General features: G+C 44.3%; 3 protein-coding genes across 3 annotated transcripts; 1 reads left to right on the top strand and 2 right to left on the bottom strand.

The window, feature by feature from the left end:
* Nucleotides 1-719: 719 nt before the first annotated feature.
* Nucleotides 720-3314, bottom strand: LOC115689307 (uncharacterized). The gene is made up of 6 exons (XM_030615314.2): nt 3094-3314; nt 2785-2874; nt 2652-2683; nt 1956-2197; nt 1021-1257; nt 720-924 (listed from the first exon to the last, which is right to left on the bottom strand). Exons 2-6 carry the CDS (start codon nt 2835-2837, stop codon nt 916-918), a joined length of 573 nt encoding a protein of 190 aa, XP_030471174.1. The 5' UTR covers nt 2838-2874; nt 3094-3314; the 3' UTR covers nt 720-915.
* Nucleotides 3315-3660: 346 nt separating this feature from the next.
* LOC115689325 (phosphoribosylglycinamide formyltransferase, chloroplastic-like) lies at nt 3661-6196 on the top strand. Its single transcript, XM_030615338.2, has 5 exons — nt 3661-4015; nt 4722-4833; nt 5319-5495; nt 5585-5711; nt 5855-6196. Exons 1-5 carry the CDS (start codon nt 3841-3843, stop codon nt 6179-6181), a joined length of 918 nt encoding a protein of 305 aa, XP_030471198.1. The 5' UTR covers nt 3661-3840; the 3' UTR covers nt 6182-6196.
* A 267-nt stretch (nt 6197-6463) lies between these two features.
* LOC130139387 (uncharacterized) lies at nt 6464-7676 on the bottom strand. Its single transcript, XM_056316215.1, has 2 exons — nt 7267-7676; nt 6464-7174 (listed from the first exon to the last, which is right to left on the bottom strand). Exons 1-2 carry the CDS (start codon nt 7673-7675, stop codon nt 6693-6695), a joined length of 891 nt encoding a protein of 296 aa, XP_056172190.1. The 5' UTR covers nt 7676; the 3' UTR covers nt 6464-6692.
* Between the last annotated feature and the right edge of the window lie 9034 nt (nt 7677-16710).

Below are 16710 nucleotides of genomic sequence, written 5' to 3'. Positions count from 1 at the left end.
CGCTTCTAGTTTGCCAGTATTACAATTTGCCGACTGTTGGTTACAAGGAATTGCGCGACAGATTCGAGTGGAAGTCCATTGGCCTCAAATTTTATCGGTTTCCACTAGTTATTTTCGAAGAGTACGGGAAGTAAGCTACTTCAATCCTGTGAAAGTTAAATTTCGAATCATATTACTGGAAATGCAGCTACCTATTATGATTCCGAACTCAAATCTGTGAAAACACGTATTAAAATACCAGTAGGAGTGGTGCTGCTTGGTGTTGAGTAATGCACTATTATTTAACTAACATGTGAAATAATTGAAAAGAGGTCTTCGAAGTGCAATTAAGTAGGATAGGAATCCATTCTTCTTGGCCTCTGCAGTTAGAAATCCGGTGTTCAGTGACCTTGTGACTGGCGAATCGCATATACAACATGCAACACTCGTATTCCTTGCATGTGTCAACATGATAATAGCAAATTGATCAACTAGGCAAATGTCCCCATTTCCGAGACACTAGCAACGCGACACCGTCATTTGTTTCCTCAAAGAGGCAACCACTGGAGCCGCATTGAGTTTAAGAAATTATCGGAGCAAGTGATCTTCAAATATGAATACCGAGAGGCTTTGGATTCAGCCATGAACACGATATAACTTGGACTAATGCACAAAGTGGCAAGACTCGAGAGGAAAGATATAAGGTCAGAGTCTGGTAGGAGACTAATTCCATCTAGGTATAGGTGTGAAATAGCTGCTCTAATATGGTATTTCTCATAGGCATAATCATAATAGTTATCAGGAGGAAGAAACATCCATAGCTAACTACAACAGATCACAGCCGTATACCACATGACAAGATAACCATACACGACACACGATTCAATAGGTCCGGCTTGTGTCGCAACTGATCTGGAGACCTTTCTCCCAAAGTTCCTAACTTTTCTGCAACAGAGATGTACTGGGAGTTAGCTAACCAGAGACAGTATAAAAAGATACGGCATTCAAAAACAAGCTATTTCTCAGAGAAGGTAATCTCACCTGCATGGGAAGATAGAGTTTAAATTCTGGTGGAAGTTCCTCTTCGGAGTAAAGGCGGTCAGAGAAATAGATTCTTCTTAGACGGCAGTTTGCATGTATCTGCACTCTCAATGTCTCGACGTAGTTGGTTCCGTATGCTCTCCTGGTCAAATCAGCAAGATTCAACTGGATCTGATTCCATCCTTCATCTAGCTTCAATGGCATGGTGCAAATATATGGCTTTACCCTAGTCACAGCCTGCAATGCAAGACTGAAAGGTTACATGCAATGCCAATTCCTCTAGTGTACATAACTCATATAGAACTTAATAGAGGAGAGGGTGTCATTACATGCAATGCCATTCTTGAAGTGCACATAACTCATACTATCATACAAGCAACCAATTATATGCAACGTGTCATATAATGGAGTGCATACTTCGACAATTTCCCTTTCAATTAGGGATGAAGGGCTTCTTGTCCAGTTGATTAAAGTAAATACATATCAAGTCGTCCCTCCAATCTCCACTGACAATTATCTCGGTACAAGCAATCAATCGGCATGAAGCCAATGACAGGTTGTAGAGTTCGCATGAAACATGATCCTGGATAGGTGGTTCAAATCCATTGATAACTAAAAGCTCCCTCGCCATTTCATTAATAACACAACATGGGATTGAGAGATACATGATTTTCCTTTTGTAAGTCTGTTTTCCTCCAGCATTGTGATTATACAGTGTAGTCAAAATGACTGAAAATGCAGAACCATTGGTTTTTAAATGCCAGATAGGAAATGTCATTTCAAGCCCAAGGACCACTACAGGCTAGAAATTTCCACCTATGGCCACATTGCATTGCATGATTTGTCTATCTATTCCACTTATAGGGCAAATAAAATCTAGTAACAAGTTGTCCAAACCAAACTACCAATATAGCAATCCGGGCAAACTTACACACTTGAAAATTAGAAGCACGGAAGCGCCGCCTCACGTTCTTGTCATCCAGCACTTGGATCTCAAAGGTAAAGTATTTCTTCAGATTCTTTACAATCATAACCAAGAATGGCAGTTTTATGCCAAGTGTTGCAGCTGGATCTGCTGGGCATGTGATGTATGTGGACTGAACATTAGAGCCAACAATCTCAAGGACATTTGACTGAATGTCTTCATCTTGCGGACGTTTTACATGACCATTAACCACTGCAAGTTGGACACCAATACCAAAAAAATAGTCATGCAAGTTGTCCTTTATGTTAACTAACAAGGAAAACAACATTATACTCGGACATAATCACCAAATTCATGTTTGACTGAAGAAATTGAAAAAGACCAGATAATTAGTTGTATTTGGCAGGACTCACTACATGCAACTTTGAGAAATTTAAATGTTATAAGCCAAGTATGTCGGGAAGGCTCTGCAATTGATGCAAGCCAAGTATTGGCGTCGTAACCTTCATGACAATGATTTCTAAAGAATTCCCTATTCCCCAGAGGACATAACTGAATAAGGAGAGGGCACAAAGATTTACATAAAACGACGCGATGACAATATCATCCGTGATCTGCCCAAGATAGAACATGCCGAGGCACGAATTGAACATAACAAGCAGCACCAACTGCACTACCCGCCTTTCAAAGCATAAAACCCAATTACCTTCTTTATCCCAGATCTGCAAGGGCTTGCTCCTACAGAAAACCAAAAAGTTTACCCACAACTTCAGTGCAGGAGCAACACAAAAAGTGACACTAGGTTAAGAAATCAAAGACCCATAGCCGAGAGGAATTACCCAAGGCTGTACAATATGGACAAAAATCCCGATTGGAAAGTGTTCTTGAACATCTCGAGGCGTTAATTCTCAATCCGCAGGTGCAAGAACCTGTAATACACACCGGCCATATAGGCACGTACAACAACACAATCAGCACAATAATCTGAAAGCTTCGTCCCGAGATAGAAAGGCAAGCAATTGAAACTTGATGTCGCCTTCTCATCTCGATGAAACAGCATCATGCGAAGCGAACAATCGATCGACTTCCAACGATGAAACTGTTTTGCCGGGAAAGAAAAAAGTTGCAAGCTTTGACGTGGGATTTACCGGTAACAGATCAAGAAAGGTCCGGTGGATCCCGGGTGACTCCGGCGAACAGCTCCGGCACGAGCAACCGAGCAAAGAATCGAAAGACCCAGAACTTGTCGCAGTCGACCTTCGTATCGTACCTGTTCCTTTCCTTGTTCTCTGTCCAGAAGTCTCGCGCATTGGCGGGTGGAAGAAGAACTAACTTGGGAGTTGCTATGGAGCTGGGTTCGATGGAGGTTCGGCCCATACCATGTCCAATGCACGAACTTGCAGGCCCAATGATTGAGCACCACCCAAGACGACTTCTTCTTCTTCTTCTTCTTCTTCCTCGCTGGGAGTTCTCTTCCTACCTCCTTCGTGACTCCTACGTGAATGCTTCGTGCTCAACAACGCAGTAACATCCATTCGTGGCATCAAGCAAAGCTTCTCCGACACGACAACGCACTTCATAGAAGGAACACGTTGCTTTCTACTTCTCCGTTCCGACTGCACCGCCACTCTGCGCTAGCGCGCGTTCGTTTGAGGCCGTTCTCGTCGACGCCATCGATTACCCTTCACGAGTTTTCTTTACACTAGGCCCTTTGAGCGAGATGAAGGCATTGGCTCCAAGTTTTCGCTCGTATTCAAAACCTTTCCAGAGCTCATTCTTTTCGTCCTCGCCTCCACTTCGAACGCGCGATCACGTGTCGTTCAGAACCCGAACCCAAGTGAGTTTTCGGGGGGGCCTGCTCGAGCAAGAGGCTAGAATGCGGAGATGGCGGAGAAATGGTGGCGAATTCGAGTCCTGATGGTGAGGATGTGAAGAAGAAGAAGAAGAAGAAGAAGAAGAAGCTCGCTGTTTTTGTTTCCGGTAGAGGGTCGAATTTCCGGGCGATCCACGAGGCGTGCGTCGCGGGAACGATCAGCGGAGAAGTTGCCGCCGTCGTCACTGAGAAAAGTGGTAAAGTTTTGTCCTTTCTTTCTCAGCCTTAACTCCATCATCACCTTTTCTTCATTACATGAACATCTTTGCGGCTTTAGTTTGTTTCGGTGCATGGTCGCGTGCTACTGTCCTGAGAGCTGCTCCACTTTGACTGAAGTGGTAGAATTAGCGGGGTCAGGCGTGTGCACATTCTTTCAGTCTGTCAAATGTTAGTATTCAATAAGTGATGATACGAGAAGGATTGGTTGATCTGTGTGGAGTCAATGGAGCCTAGCCGGAGAAAAGAAAGTTGCCCTTCGATCGGTCGGTTGTTCTGTTTAGTTAACGGCTTGTTTTTATCTTGCGAAAGAGGGGCTATCTTGGAGAATGGTTCTCTGAGGTGCTCAATGGTGTCTGATGGCATTCAATAAGATGTACTTCTCATTCCACAGTCTATACCTCCTTATCAGGTTGCCCTGCATTCGAGAGTTCAGAGCATATGTCAATGTAGAGTATTTCTAAAGGCTCGTTCTTTCAGTTCCCTTTTTCCTCAAGCAATCCTCAGTGCCATCGCTTGGTCTGACCGGGCTTGCATCTCTCACTTTCGCTTCGTGCATCCTGATCCTGTTTGCCACATGTTGGAATGACTCAACATGATTTTTATTAGATCAGTCATTAGCCAGTACTCGCCATGACTCTGATACTAAAGCAACCGCCTGTCATTCCTAAACATTATGTATGGCAGGTTGTGCAGGTGCCGTCTTTGCTAGAGACATGGACATCCCGGTTCTTTTGTTCCCCAAAACCAAACAAGATCCCGATGCGCTATCTGCAAGTGACCTAATTGTTGCTCTTAGGTCAGTAGCATGAGGTGTAACATGACATGCTCAGTTCACTTGAAGAGATATAGTAATTTCCTAAACTACACCAGCAGCTTCTTGTGTATAATGCCTCCATAAATGTGGCAATTAGGTTGTTTTTTGAGCTGTCTGTCATATTCCAGGTAAAGTTCTGGGCATGTGCATAAGATGTCATTGTATGCTAGAGTATAAACCAATAAAACCACGGTCTTGAATACTCTAATGAAAGAAAATGCTGACTTCTTTCTTATGGAGGTCGAAATAGAACTATTTCACTAAAGTTTGGAATATCTGTTGTTTTAATTTGCGGAGTTGGTGGGTGGTTGTGGGTTGTTGTGGTTTTATGATACATATCAATTCTATTTTATGTACGGAGATTGAGCCATCCTACCTGGGGAGGGAGAGAGATCCTGTCGTTGCTCGATGATGTGTGTACTTAATTCCGCAGCTGATGCATTCACTTGCTATTTTATCTTGATCAGGAGGTATGAGGTTGACTTCATTCTCCTTGCTGGGTACCTCAAACTTATTCCGATCGAATTGATCAAGTCCTTCCCAAAATCCATCATCAATACTCATCCCTCCCTTCTTCCGGCTTTTGGGGGAAAAGGTTATTATGGAATGAAAGTGCATGATTCAGTCATTGCTTCTGGGGCTAGGTACATTCCAGAATCAAGCCCGTAAAGCCATGTTTGTCTTTATTCTTCTCTTTGGTTAATCATAGTTTCTCTCGTGCATGCATGGTTAGATATTCTGGGCCAACTATCCACTTCATCGGTGAGCATTACGACAGGGGATGTATTCTTGCTCAAAGAGTCATCCCGGTGTTGGCTAACGACACTGCAGAGGAACTGGCCACAAGAGTTCTCCAAGTGGTAATTACTTCAATGCTCTTTTTTCTGCAATCATGTTGAGATTTGAACTGGCAGGCTTGTTAGATGATGGCGATTTACGTACTTTGACAACTAAAGGCCTTGGTAATTTGCTTAATCATTAGGCGACGCCTTGTGCTTTGTAGGAGCATCGTTTATATGTGGAAACAGTAGCTGCTTTATGCGAAGAGCGGATAGTTTGGAGGGAAGATGGCATCCCCCTCATTCGGAGCATAGAAAATCCCGAGCTGTACAGCTGGCCGAGCTGTTTACAAGCTTTCTGCGCAGTTCGTCTCTCGAGTCTGATAGACATCCGCATTTCGCGAATGCTTGTCTATGTAAATGGGAGTATTGCGAAGAATACGTTTTGCCCAACTTTGTTAGTCCATCTGGCTTTCATGTTTCATTCGTTTGCAGGTTGTATCATCTTGAAGAATTGTTTGAATAATGAATCACTATTAGCTAACAGTTGATCACTGCTCGAGGATGAGGTTTTGAATCTCTTTTTCTCCAGTAGCAAGAGATGTTTGTAGATTTTAAAAGGGCATGTCTACTCGTGCTTTTCGACGGATTCGTTGCAACCGCATTCTTTGCCTCCAGACTTATTAGTAGATCTACAAATAGTTTTACAGAAGCTTATATTGGGTTTGCAGCTGCATTACATAGTTGAGAAAGATTAGGAACTCATGGACTAATAGCTACTTCTTGTTCTTGTTACCCAGAACAGAGATCAGAACAGGAGTCATCTACCATCATAATGGAAAAGTGAATCCATTCTTCACTTGTGAACAATCTTCTGTACACAATGTGCCAAAATCTGTACAGTCTTATATCAACTGGCATTCAGAAAACTAACCATGAAGCCAAGCGAAAGAATCTTCACTCCGGGTCGTGCTTCAGGACCAAAACTGGATTGATTACTCTATACAAGAATTGAACTGATTGCAATAAGCTTTCGAAAATAAAAGAATCCGGATGCTGCGATCACGCGCCCCTCCTGTTGCCGCCAAAGACCTCGCTTAAATACCCGGCTCTCAGCCTCGTCTTGCTCGGGAAGTCGTCCTTGCAGCGATACGATATCTCAGCCAAACTCTCGTGCCGAACGGCTGGTCTTCTCGCCCCCGCAGCCTCGTCGAGAGTCGTCCTCTTGTAGTTACCAAACCACTTGGCCTTCACGTAGCTCTTCCTCCTCCACGGCGGGAGGAGCAGCCCCGTGCTCCGCAAGGATTGCTTCATCGCCGCGCACATCAGCCTGATCACCTGCTTGAGCTCCTCCGGTCTGCCGACGAAAACCGGGGGAAACACGCCGACCAGCGACGCGTAATGGCTGGAGGGCCGAGCTATCTCGAATTGCCCGGCGAGAGAAGCCTCGACGATGTAGCGCGTCCCTTCGGCATTGACGTCCACGTACTCGTAGGCTCCGGCCGGACGCGCCGACGACCTGTCCCAGCTTGCTTTGCAGAGACCTGCGGGATCACAAACTGGGTCAGCAACTCGCACGGAGTTGAGAAGCGATAGAAATGCATCGACATTCAAAAAAAGAAGCAGCTAAACAGACCAGCATCAAAGCCCTTCAGGCGCAGACTGATCACCAACTGACGCTTCATTCCCTCCGAGAATCCATTGTTCCTCATCAACCCCCACGCGGCTTCAACCTCCGCCCGGATCCTCCTCTTCACGTCGTCGGCAACGGCATCGCTGTCGCCCCGGAACAAGCCGAGCAGCTTGTCCTTGGTGGTCTCGGAGTCGGACCAGCAGCTGCTCTCCGACTCCTCTCGCCCAATCTCCTCCTCCTCCTCCTCCTCCTCTTCCCCTCCACCTCCACCTCTCATCGCTCCCTCCCTCTCGACGAACGACGCCACGAGGTCCGACAGATCGACGACGCTCTCCCCCGTGCTCTCGCCGGCACGCCCCGCGTCGCCGAAGGCCGCCGTCAACCGCCGGAACCTGACCGCAGCTCTCGCCATCTCTCTCCCTCTCTCCCAGCCGTCCCCCGTCGCTCGGCGGGGCGTGAAGGAGGGGGTTCGTGGAGGGAACTTGCGGAGGAAAGAAGGGGGTCGGGATTTATAGTGGAGCTTCCTCGGGTGGTGGTGACGGTGGGTGTGGCGACGATGGCGAAATGGTGTGCACATGCAAGGAGGACGAGGAGGACCAGTGACTCTGCAGAAGGAGCAGCGGAGGAAATGGCGAGAGGATGAAGTAACGATGGAGATATAAGCGGTTTGAACTTTGACGGTAACGGCGTCAACGTGGTGGTACGACGGACCGTCGATCGGGACCGATGTACGTGGGCGTAATTACGGGCTGAATTTCGACGAAATTAAGAATCTCTCCTCGAAGATAGGTCAAGTACATACACGTGCTTTGGGGTGGGCCCCGACACCTTGTCCCCCTCTTGAACACGCCTCCCTCACTCAAGGAGGGACTCCTTAAGCTATTGCTATTGGTTTGGTGAGCGAGAGGGAGGGAGATTTGGATTTCGTCCTACGTGGAAAATGCGCTCTTTTTTTTTTCCTCTTTTCTTTTTTTTTTTCTCTATCGTGAATTGGGATCGCGCGCGATTTTTTTTCTCTCTTTCGGCGGCTGCACATTTTTTCCAGGGATGGGATCATGATTGACCGGGGATGTCATGACCCGATAATCGATTCCCTGGCCATTTCCCATGATCGATTCGGGGTCCGAACCGCGGATGTCACGGAGTTGATACGTGTCATTGATGTCGCGTGGTTGGGTTCGGTTCCGAATGAAAAAAGAGAAAACAACGAATCACGACACCTTGTACTTGCTAATATTGAAGATTTCATTTTTTTGTTAGGATTCGACGCACAATCACAAGGAGATAAAATAGTAAAAGCGAGGAAAAGAATCAATACACGAAGTTTTATTATCGTTCACCCTTAAACTGATGCTGCGTTCGGCAGAGGATTCCACTGTGATTAGTATCTCGCATCTCTATGTTATATCCTCGGTGAATACACATGGAAACCGTGCTTCGGTTTGGATGGAGTGATTAGGGAAGGAAATGAGAAATTTTGAAGAATTACGAGAGCAAAAGAGAGAAGATTCAAAGGGATTCCATGCTAATGTTTGTTTGGACATTAATGAAGATAAAAGAATAGGAAAGAATTGCGTTATGATAGATTAATCAATTTTAAAAATAGATATAAAATGAGGACATAAGTGAAGAAAGGAGAATGGATTTGTTTATTAATACAGGAATCCAAAGGGATTTAAAAGAATATGCGAATTTTTTATAAAATTAAATTTTTTTGATTGTTAATTTACTTGGAGAAATTTCTTGATCATTTCCTTCCCCACCATGTCAACATGATCGTAATTTTCCAAAAGCCCTTTTTTTTCCGAGAACGTGCTGACTTTTGACTGCAGCCGGTCGGGCGGCGAGCGACATCCTTCTCGGCAGTGACGGCATCCGTGAGAGCGTGAGCCCCACGCGCCACCGTGAGGCGCGCACGCGCTCCACCGCCGCGGAGACGGGCCGGAGGCGTTCCGTCGCACGTGGGAGGAGGCAATGAGATTGACACGTGGCAGGGAAAGTTCCACCGGTTGTACACGTCACGGGATGTGGCGACTCGAAGAAGAAGAGTTTGGATCTGGTTTTTTGTCATTTGTTTTGCTGCTGTTATGTGAAACGCGACCAAGTTCAGTGAACCGGAATGATGTCCAGGTTCGGTGTATCTCACGGTCAATGACGGCTGAGATTTCGGATTATGATGTTTTGGTTGGATAACCTTCGTTTTGGGCTGTACTAAATGAGTTTCGTCCTCGAGACTCAAAGCACTTAATAGGGGTGATCGGTTTCCGATACAGTGTGATCCCATTTAGGAATCGGGAAGCGGACCATCTGGTCCCGGGAGGTCCAACGAAACCGGTGGATGCCAAGTTTGTCGGCCAAGTCGAGAGTCCAGCCGAAGAAGAAGTCGGAGAGGATGGCCACGGGAGGGGTGGGGTGGGAGGCGATCCACCGGGCGAGGGCGGAGATGATGTTATTAATTTTTTTTATTTTTCCTTTTTTTCTTCACTTTTTTCTCTTTTTTTTTTTTCCTTCTCTTCTTTTCTTTTTTCTTTTTCCCTTTTCTCTTTGTTGACCTCAGGCAAGGGCTGCCCTTGCCCAATGTGGTGAAGGCAGCCCTTTGCCAGCCTAGGTGAAGGCTGCCCTTGCCCGTTCCTAAGAGCAGAGAAAAGGGAAAAAAAAAAGGAAAAAAAGTGAAGAAGGAAAAGAGAAAAAAAAATTTGATAGAAATTTCGAAAAATATTATAAAAAATGTCCGCGCAAGCGTTGGTCGTGCCACGTCGGACTGCCTGCGTCCACATCAATGATTTCTTCTCAAAATTGGCTAGATGGACTTAATTGTGAAAACGTAAAAAAAGTTTATAACTCATTTGGTACAATTAAAAGCTTTAGGACATCAATATGTTTATGATTTTTTGGACAATCTTCTCATTATTAAGGTTACCCCACTTAGCTTACTAAATAGCTTGGTTTCTTAAAAACTACGAGGATGAAGTGACCTCACATTATGTCAAATGGGTGGATTAGGTTGAAAATGCTCCAACCCCATTTAACCTATTTTGACTTATACCTGTCACGACTTATATTATTAAAACACTTTAATTTTAACCAAATCTAGGAAAACTCATATAGCGAGTGCGAGATTGAGTGAGAGCGAGAAAGAGTCATAAAGGTAAATTGAATATAAGTGATTTATGAATCCATTTAAAACTCATATTATTTTGGGATTTATCATTTTAAACGCATTTACTAAATAAGTAACCTATCTAACAAAATATGTGTTAAGAAATGAGTTTATGGCCAATTTTGACATGTCATATATAGTCAAATATGATAAGTCTCATATATAGTTTACACATTACCGCATGCAAATTGGATTAAAATCGTGCGAAGAAAGCATGTGGAGTTCAACAACATGAGGAACAAAATGAGCAAGGATCCCCATGCATATGAGCTATCGAATATGAGGAATTATGAATTGAAAGTCTCTAATACATTTTACAATGAGAAAGAAAATACATATCATGCATTCCTCACGCTTTATTTGCAAATAAGAGCAATTCATAGAATATATAGGACAATGTCCCATCATCTAAGTTAGTCTATCAATTCAACTATCTAACTTAGTGTACACTAACTAGCTTCCAAACTAAACGTAAATAAAAATTATCTCTAGTATTCACCAAAGCAAAATGTACAACTTCAAAAGTGTTAAGGGAACAAATTCCTCGTTGATTAAAATTCAAGGATGGTCGTGGCTTATAAGCAAGGGTTAACCTCTTCCCTCACGAAGGCTCTTTTGATAAATACAAGATCATGAGGCCACTGGTCGAAGTGAATAATACCTCGTGACGAGACACACAAAAGTTTCGGCATCATCAAATGGTGCCACTTATGGGAATCCCAATTGACTCCCTGCATGAAACACGCCTCGCACGCATCCTCGATTGAGTGCTTGTGTTAAGGGAGCGATAAGTCACACATTGATTGAGAGCCGAAGTTATGGTTGTGGCTTTTAAGTAGGGCTCACCCCGACCCTCACAAGTGCCCTTTAATAAGGATAAAGTCGCGAGGCCTACGGTACGGATTAAAGTAGACAATTCCTTGTGACGGGTCACGCACAAGTTCTTCTAGCATCATCGGATGGCCTTGCCCATGGGAGTCCCCTACCGAATCCCCGGACAAAATACCCCTCCAATCCATCCTTGACTAGAGCATTGTGTCAAGGGAGAGATAATTCTCACATTGGTTGAGATCCAAAGATAGCTCAAACCTTTCTCAACAAGAGAGATAAAGCGAGCAATATCTCGTGACGTGACACACAAAAATCTTGACATTATAAAAAAGCTACAATACTTTAAAGATATATAGTGTTTTTTGGTCAGAAAAGATATATAGTGTTTAGACGGCTGTTTTTTCACCTTATGCAGTGTCAATTTGGAATCTAAGAACTGCCCTCAACATAGTTGAGAAGTTCCTAAGCTAATTGTACAAATTTTCACATGATGAGCCAGCGTGCGTACCTCAGGCGTTGCTTGCAATGAAGCAGATATCATGCCAACCTATTATGTCAATTAGTTAATGGATTCTAACTCCCACAAGCTGAGAATCCTCTATGAATATATCGATTCAGAACACGCATCTCATTCTATGGGCCACCAAAGATTCTAGACAAAGACTATGTATCCAAATAGGACAAGAATCGAACATAACGGTATGATCTTCTTGGAGTTTAATGTGTACAGAACAAAGAAAAGCAAGTTTTATCCCTGTTGTCTGTTATCCCATGTACATCATGAATCTACGCTTCAGCCCTTTCGAGAATCCGTTGTTCCCAACTTCCCACTCAACCCCCACGCAGCTTCAGCCTCCGTTCGGATCTTCCTCTTCACGTCATCGGCAATGACACCATCCTCCGTCGCAGCCTCGGAACAAGCCGAACATCTTGTCCTTGGTCGTCTCGGAGTCGGACCAGCAGCTGCTCTCCGACTCTTTCTCGCCTCATCTCCTCCTCTTCTCCTCCTCCCTCACGAGGAACGACGCCACGAGGTCGGAGAGATCCGCGAGGCTCTCCGCCGAGCACTCGCCCTCGCGCGCACGCCCCCGCGTCGTCGAAGGCCGCCGCCAACCTCCCGAACCCGACCGCAGCTTCTCCCCATCTTCTCTGCCCCGTCGTCGTCGGTGCGTGAAGGGTTCGTGAAGGAACTGCGGAGCAAAGAGGGACGTTTTTATGATGGAGTTTCCTTGGTGGTGGGTGTGGCGATAATGGCGACATGGTGTGCACATGAAGAAGGACGACAAGACTTTGCAGAACGAAAGTGGCGACAGAGAGGCTGAAGGAACGATGGAGACACAACGTGGTGAATTTCGAGGAAACTAAGGATGTCTCCACCGCACACAACGAAAGGCTAAATGCATGCCTTTGGGTCCCACTTTTGCTTTGGACTTGCTGCTTATCACCCAAGTCAAGGCTGTGCTCCTAGCTGCTAGTCAGCTCACATGAGTCAACGAGAGAGATTTTTTTTATTTAGTCCTACGTGGAAAATGTTTTCTTTTCCCTATCATGGGAAATTGCACTTGGTAATTTTGGACCGTATTAGTTTGTGAACTATTCGATCGGATGTTTTCTATAAGAAAAGACGGTATTTCGTGAAATTATGGATTTATGCTCAGTTTGGATGGAATGATGAGAAAAAAAAAAGAAGGAAAAGTTTAGCGAATTACGAGAACATAAGGGACGAAATTCAAAATGATCTGAGCTATAAAAGGTTCTCTCGATACAGGCAAGAGAAACGGAAAGAGGGAAATAAAATTTGTTTATTAATATATGGATCCATATCTCTTCTAATCTTTTTATATTTAAATAAATTGGAATGGGTTTTAAAATATATGTAAAAAATTGACCTCGATTCTGTTTGTTTCGCAAAAAAAAAAAAATCACTTGCATCACTTATAATAATAAATAAACAAAATTCATTTTTTCAAATCAAGCAAGCAAGATTTCTCTTATTTTTTGCTCACCATGTCAACATGGTATCATCACCGCTGGGACACGAGTGACTTTGGCTGCGGTCAGTCAGTCAGCGGGCGATGACGCCGTCAAACGGCCGTTTAGCGAAGAGCGTGAATCCCCCACGCTCCGCCGTGACGCGCCCACGTGTTCCCCGCCGCCGAGGAGACGGATTGCGGATGTTCAGTGCCACGTGGAGGAGCTGAATTCCACGTGGCATGGGACGTTTCAGAAAGTGCCGATTCGTTATTGCACTGGTTGTACACGTCACGAGATGCGGCGACTCGACGGGGAGAGTCTGAATCTGTGTTTTTTTTTTTTTTTTTTTTTTTTCTTTTTTCGTTTCTTTTTGTATGTTGGTCTGTTCTTCTGTGAAACTACAGGTACCGTGGAGGTACACATACATGCACACGACCAAGTTCGATGAACCAGAAGTGTGTTCGGGTTCAGTGCATTGCACGTCCAATAATGGCGGAGATTTCGTATCTCATCGGCCACTTTTCTATTATCGTGCGTACAATCAGTGCTTTGAAAATTGCAAGTGATCCCAATCCCAAAGATGAATTGGCATAGGTGGAAAGCAAACGACGACGAGAGAGCCAAAAACAAGGCTAGAAGAATTGAGCAGAATTGAAGCTGGATGAGGAAAAAAATCGCTTTAGGATTTATAAAGAAAAAAAACCGATAGTTTTTTATGGAATGAGGAAGAGCCAAATTATAAAGAGGCTTAAGACCTATTCATATAAGGATTACTAGTGAGATAGCCAAGACCGTTAGAAAGCTGCGCATACAATGTTACTATCAGTATAATTTGCATAAAGAGAAGGTCGGCCGATGGTACGCTATGGCATGATCAAGATATTCACTTCGATCATTATCAAGCTTACCTCTACGCTTAGTAGATAGCTTGGTTTCTCCAAAAGTACGAGAAGGGGTGACCACGCATATGATCAGTCATATAGATAAATCTCGAAGGGAAGTGATGTGTACCAATCCAGCACATATTTTCATGTGCAAATTTTGTTGAGATCCTACAGAGAAAGCACGTGGAGTTGAACAACATATGGAATATGAGCGGGGATTCACAATACAATGGATATTGAATATGAGGAATTACGGGTTGAAAGGCTATAATGTCATTTTAGAATAAGAAAGAACACATGCATCACAAATGGAGCGACTCATAGAGCTTATAGGACAAAATCCAACCATCTAAGTTAATTTATCAATTCAATTCAACTCTCTCTCTCTCTCTCTCTCTCTCTCTCTCTCTCTCTCTCTCTCTCTCTCTCTCTCTCTCTCTCTCTCTCTTAATGTACAATTACTAGCCTCCAATCAAATGTAAATACAAATTATCTCTAGTCTTCACAAAAGCAAGACGTACAAGTTCAAAAGTGCCAAGGGGAGGGGTAAAATTCCACATTTGACTGAGAGGCAAGGATGGTTGTGGCGTACAAGTAAAGGCTCGCCTCTTTCCTCACAAGAGCTCTTTTGACGAAGACAAAACAACGAGACCACGGGTTAAAGCGAACAATACATCGTGACGGGACACACACAAATCTCGACATCATCAAATGGCGCCACCTGTGGGAGCTGCATACCAAAGCCCTGCGTAGAACACAGCTCACGCCCATCCTTTGACTTTTGGGGCTTGTGTCGAGGGAGGGATAAGTTCCACGTTGATTGAGAGCCGAGGATATGGTTCCGACTTATGAGTAGGGGTAAAGCAAATAATACCTTGTGACGGGACACGCGCAAGTTCTAACATCATCACATGGCGCCGTCTGTGAGAGTCCCATACCGAGTCCCCTTCACAAAAACACGGCTCACGTCCATCCTTGACCAGGGGGCTTGTGTTAAGGGAGAGATAAATCTCACATTGGTTCAGATCCGAGGATGGTCGTAGATTATTAGCAAGGGCTCAAACCTTTCCTAACGAGAGGGCCAGAGCGAGCCATATCTCGTGACAGGTTACACGCAAATCCCGACATCATAAGAAAAAAAGCTACAATACAGCTGTTTCTTCACTTTGGGCAGTGTCAATTTGGAATCTAAGAACTGCCCTCAATACGGTTAATAAGTTCCTAAGCTATAGTACAAATTTTCACATGATGAGCCGGCGTGCATACCTCAGGCGTTGCTTGCAATGAAGCAGAGAATTAGTTAATAGGATTCTTACTCCCACAAGCTGAGAATCCTCTATGAATATATCGATTGAGGACGGACAGACATCTCATTCTTTCGGCCAACAAAGATTCTAGACAATGACTATGAATCTAAATAGGACAAGGATCGAACATGATGGTATGATATTCTTGTAGTTTTATGTGCATAGAACAAAAAAAGCAAGTTTTATCCCAGCTGTCCTGTCTGTAATCCCATGTACATCATGAATCTACTTGGGAATCATCTACACCACTGGTTCATGTTCCTTCTGATTTCCCATTGGCCATGAAATCCAAGAACAGTAGAATGTAGAGTTTGCAAGGAAAATTTGGTATAATACAACAGTAACATGGACAATCTGACCTTTTTCTTTCTTCATTAGTAACAGCATCCAGAGATCTCAAAATGCAATTTCAAAAACTTAAATCTCCACATCCCATGCAATTTCGCGTTGTTAACTGAGGCCCTCCAATGTTCATAATCATCTTCTTCTTGTTCTTTCCTCCCACAAATCTATGCATTTGGGCATGTATATATAGCCTGGTCAAGAACAGATATTCATATGATTCATCAATATCTTCAGGATTTTGACATTAGCACAAAGTACTCCTCCTCAAACTTGGAGGAGACCCATCAAACGATGGGTGCAAAAGTAAGCACTTTCAAGCACCCGAAAGCTCTCACAGACCCCATCAACCACAGTGATCCAACCCCACAATCCTGCATCATCGAATTGCTCAAGCCTGAGTGCTTGAAAGTCAAGAAGAAAAGGAAGAAGCAGAGATCACTTCACCCACAAGGCAAGAAACTAACAGAAGCCGAAACGCTGACATTAGAGAAATGCTTACTAGCTTCTCCTAGTTTTGATCAAGTAATTTTGGCTGACACTGATGTTGGTGAAGTTTGTGTGCTTAAGCCAAGCAAAGTCCACCTGTCTTGCTTGGGACTGGTTGACGATGTCACTTTGTCCTCGAAGGCGAGAGACTGTTTGCCCTTGGAGAGACCGGTGAATAAGCACGCAGAAGTCAAAGACAAGTGCCCTTCTGAGGTATGTAACGTGAGGCGCGGTGAAAATGGGCGCTCAAGGAAGAGGGTTCGGTTCCGGCTGCCTCAGGAATCTGATATCATCCTGTTTTGTTCTCCGGGGGAGCAACTCGAATGTGATGAAGAGAGCGATGCCATTCTGTAACACTAACAAAACGACCGTTCTTTTGCTTACATGTTCGTTGTAGTTCATGTGGTGGCGTTGTTGGGCGTAATGCTCTTTCCTCTTTGTTCCTTTTCTCCCCTAAGCT

Source organism: Syzygium oleosum, unplaced genomic scaffold (genome assembly GCF_021117445.2).
Source record: "Syzygium oleosum isolate NSW1041296 unplaced genomic scaffold, Sole_v2.1 Sole_v2.11, whole genome shotgun sequence".
Classification (NCBI taxonomy): Eukaryota; Viridiplantae; Streptophyta; class Magnoliopsida; order Myrtales; family Myrtaceae; genus Syzygium; species Syzygium oleosum.
This window is presented reverse-complemented; position numbering and strand designations above follow the sequence as displayed.

Bases quoted from the DNA above. Each gene is read 5' to 3' on its own strand.
- LOC115689307 (XM_030615314.2), bottom strand. From the start codon at position 2,837: ATGTTCAAGAACACTTTCCAATCGGGATTTTTGTCCATATTGTACAGC. The intron at 2,684-2,784 runs GTAATTCCTCTC...GGTTTTCTGTAG, and splicing joins TCCATATTGTACAGCCTTGG to GAGCAAGCCCTTGCAGATCT. The intron at 1,258-1,955 runs GTGTGTAAGTTT...CTTGCATTGCAG, and splicing joins TCCGTGCTTCTAATTTTCAA to GCTGTGACTAGGGTAAAGCC.
- LOC115689325 (XM_030615338.2), top strand. From the start codon at position 3,841: ATGGTGGCGAATTCGAGTCCTGATGGTGAGGATGTGAAGAAGAAGAAG. The intron at 4,016-4,721 runs GTAAAGTTTTGT...TATGTATGGCAG, and splicing joins CGTCGTCACTGAGAAAAGTG to GTTGTGCAGGTGCCGTCTTT. The intron at 5,496-5,584 runs GTACATTCCAGA...ATGCATGGTTAG, and splicing joins GTCATTGCTTCTGGGGCTAG to ATATTCTGGGCCAACTATCC.
- LOC130139387 (XM_056316215.1), bottom strand. From the start codon at position 7,675: ATGGCGAGAGCTGCGGTCAGGTTCCGGCGGTTGACGGCGGCCTTCGGC. The intron at 7,175-7,266 runs GTCTGTTTAGCT...GTGATCCCGCAG, and splicing joins CCTGAAGGGCTTTGATGCTG to GTCTCTGCAAAGCAAGCTGG.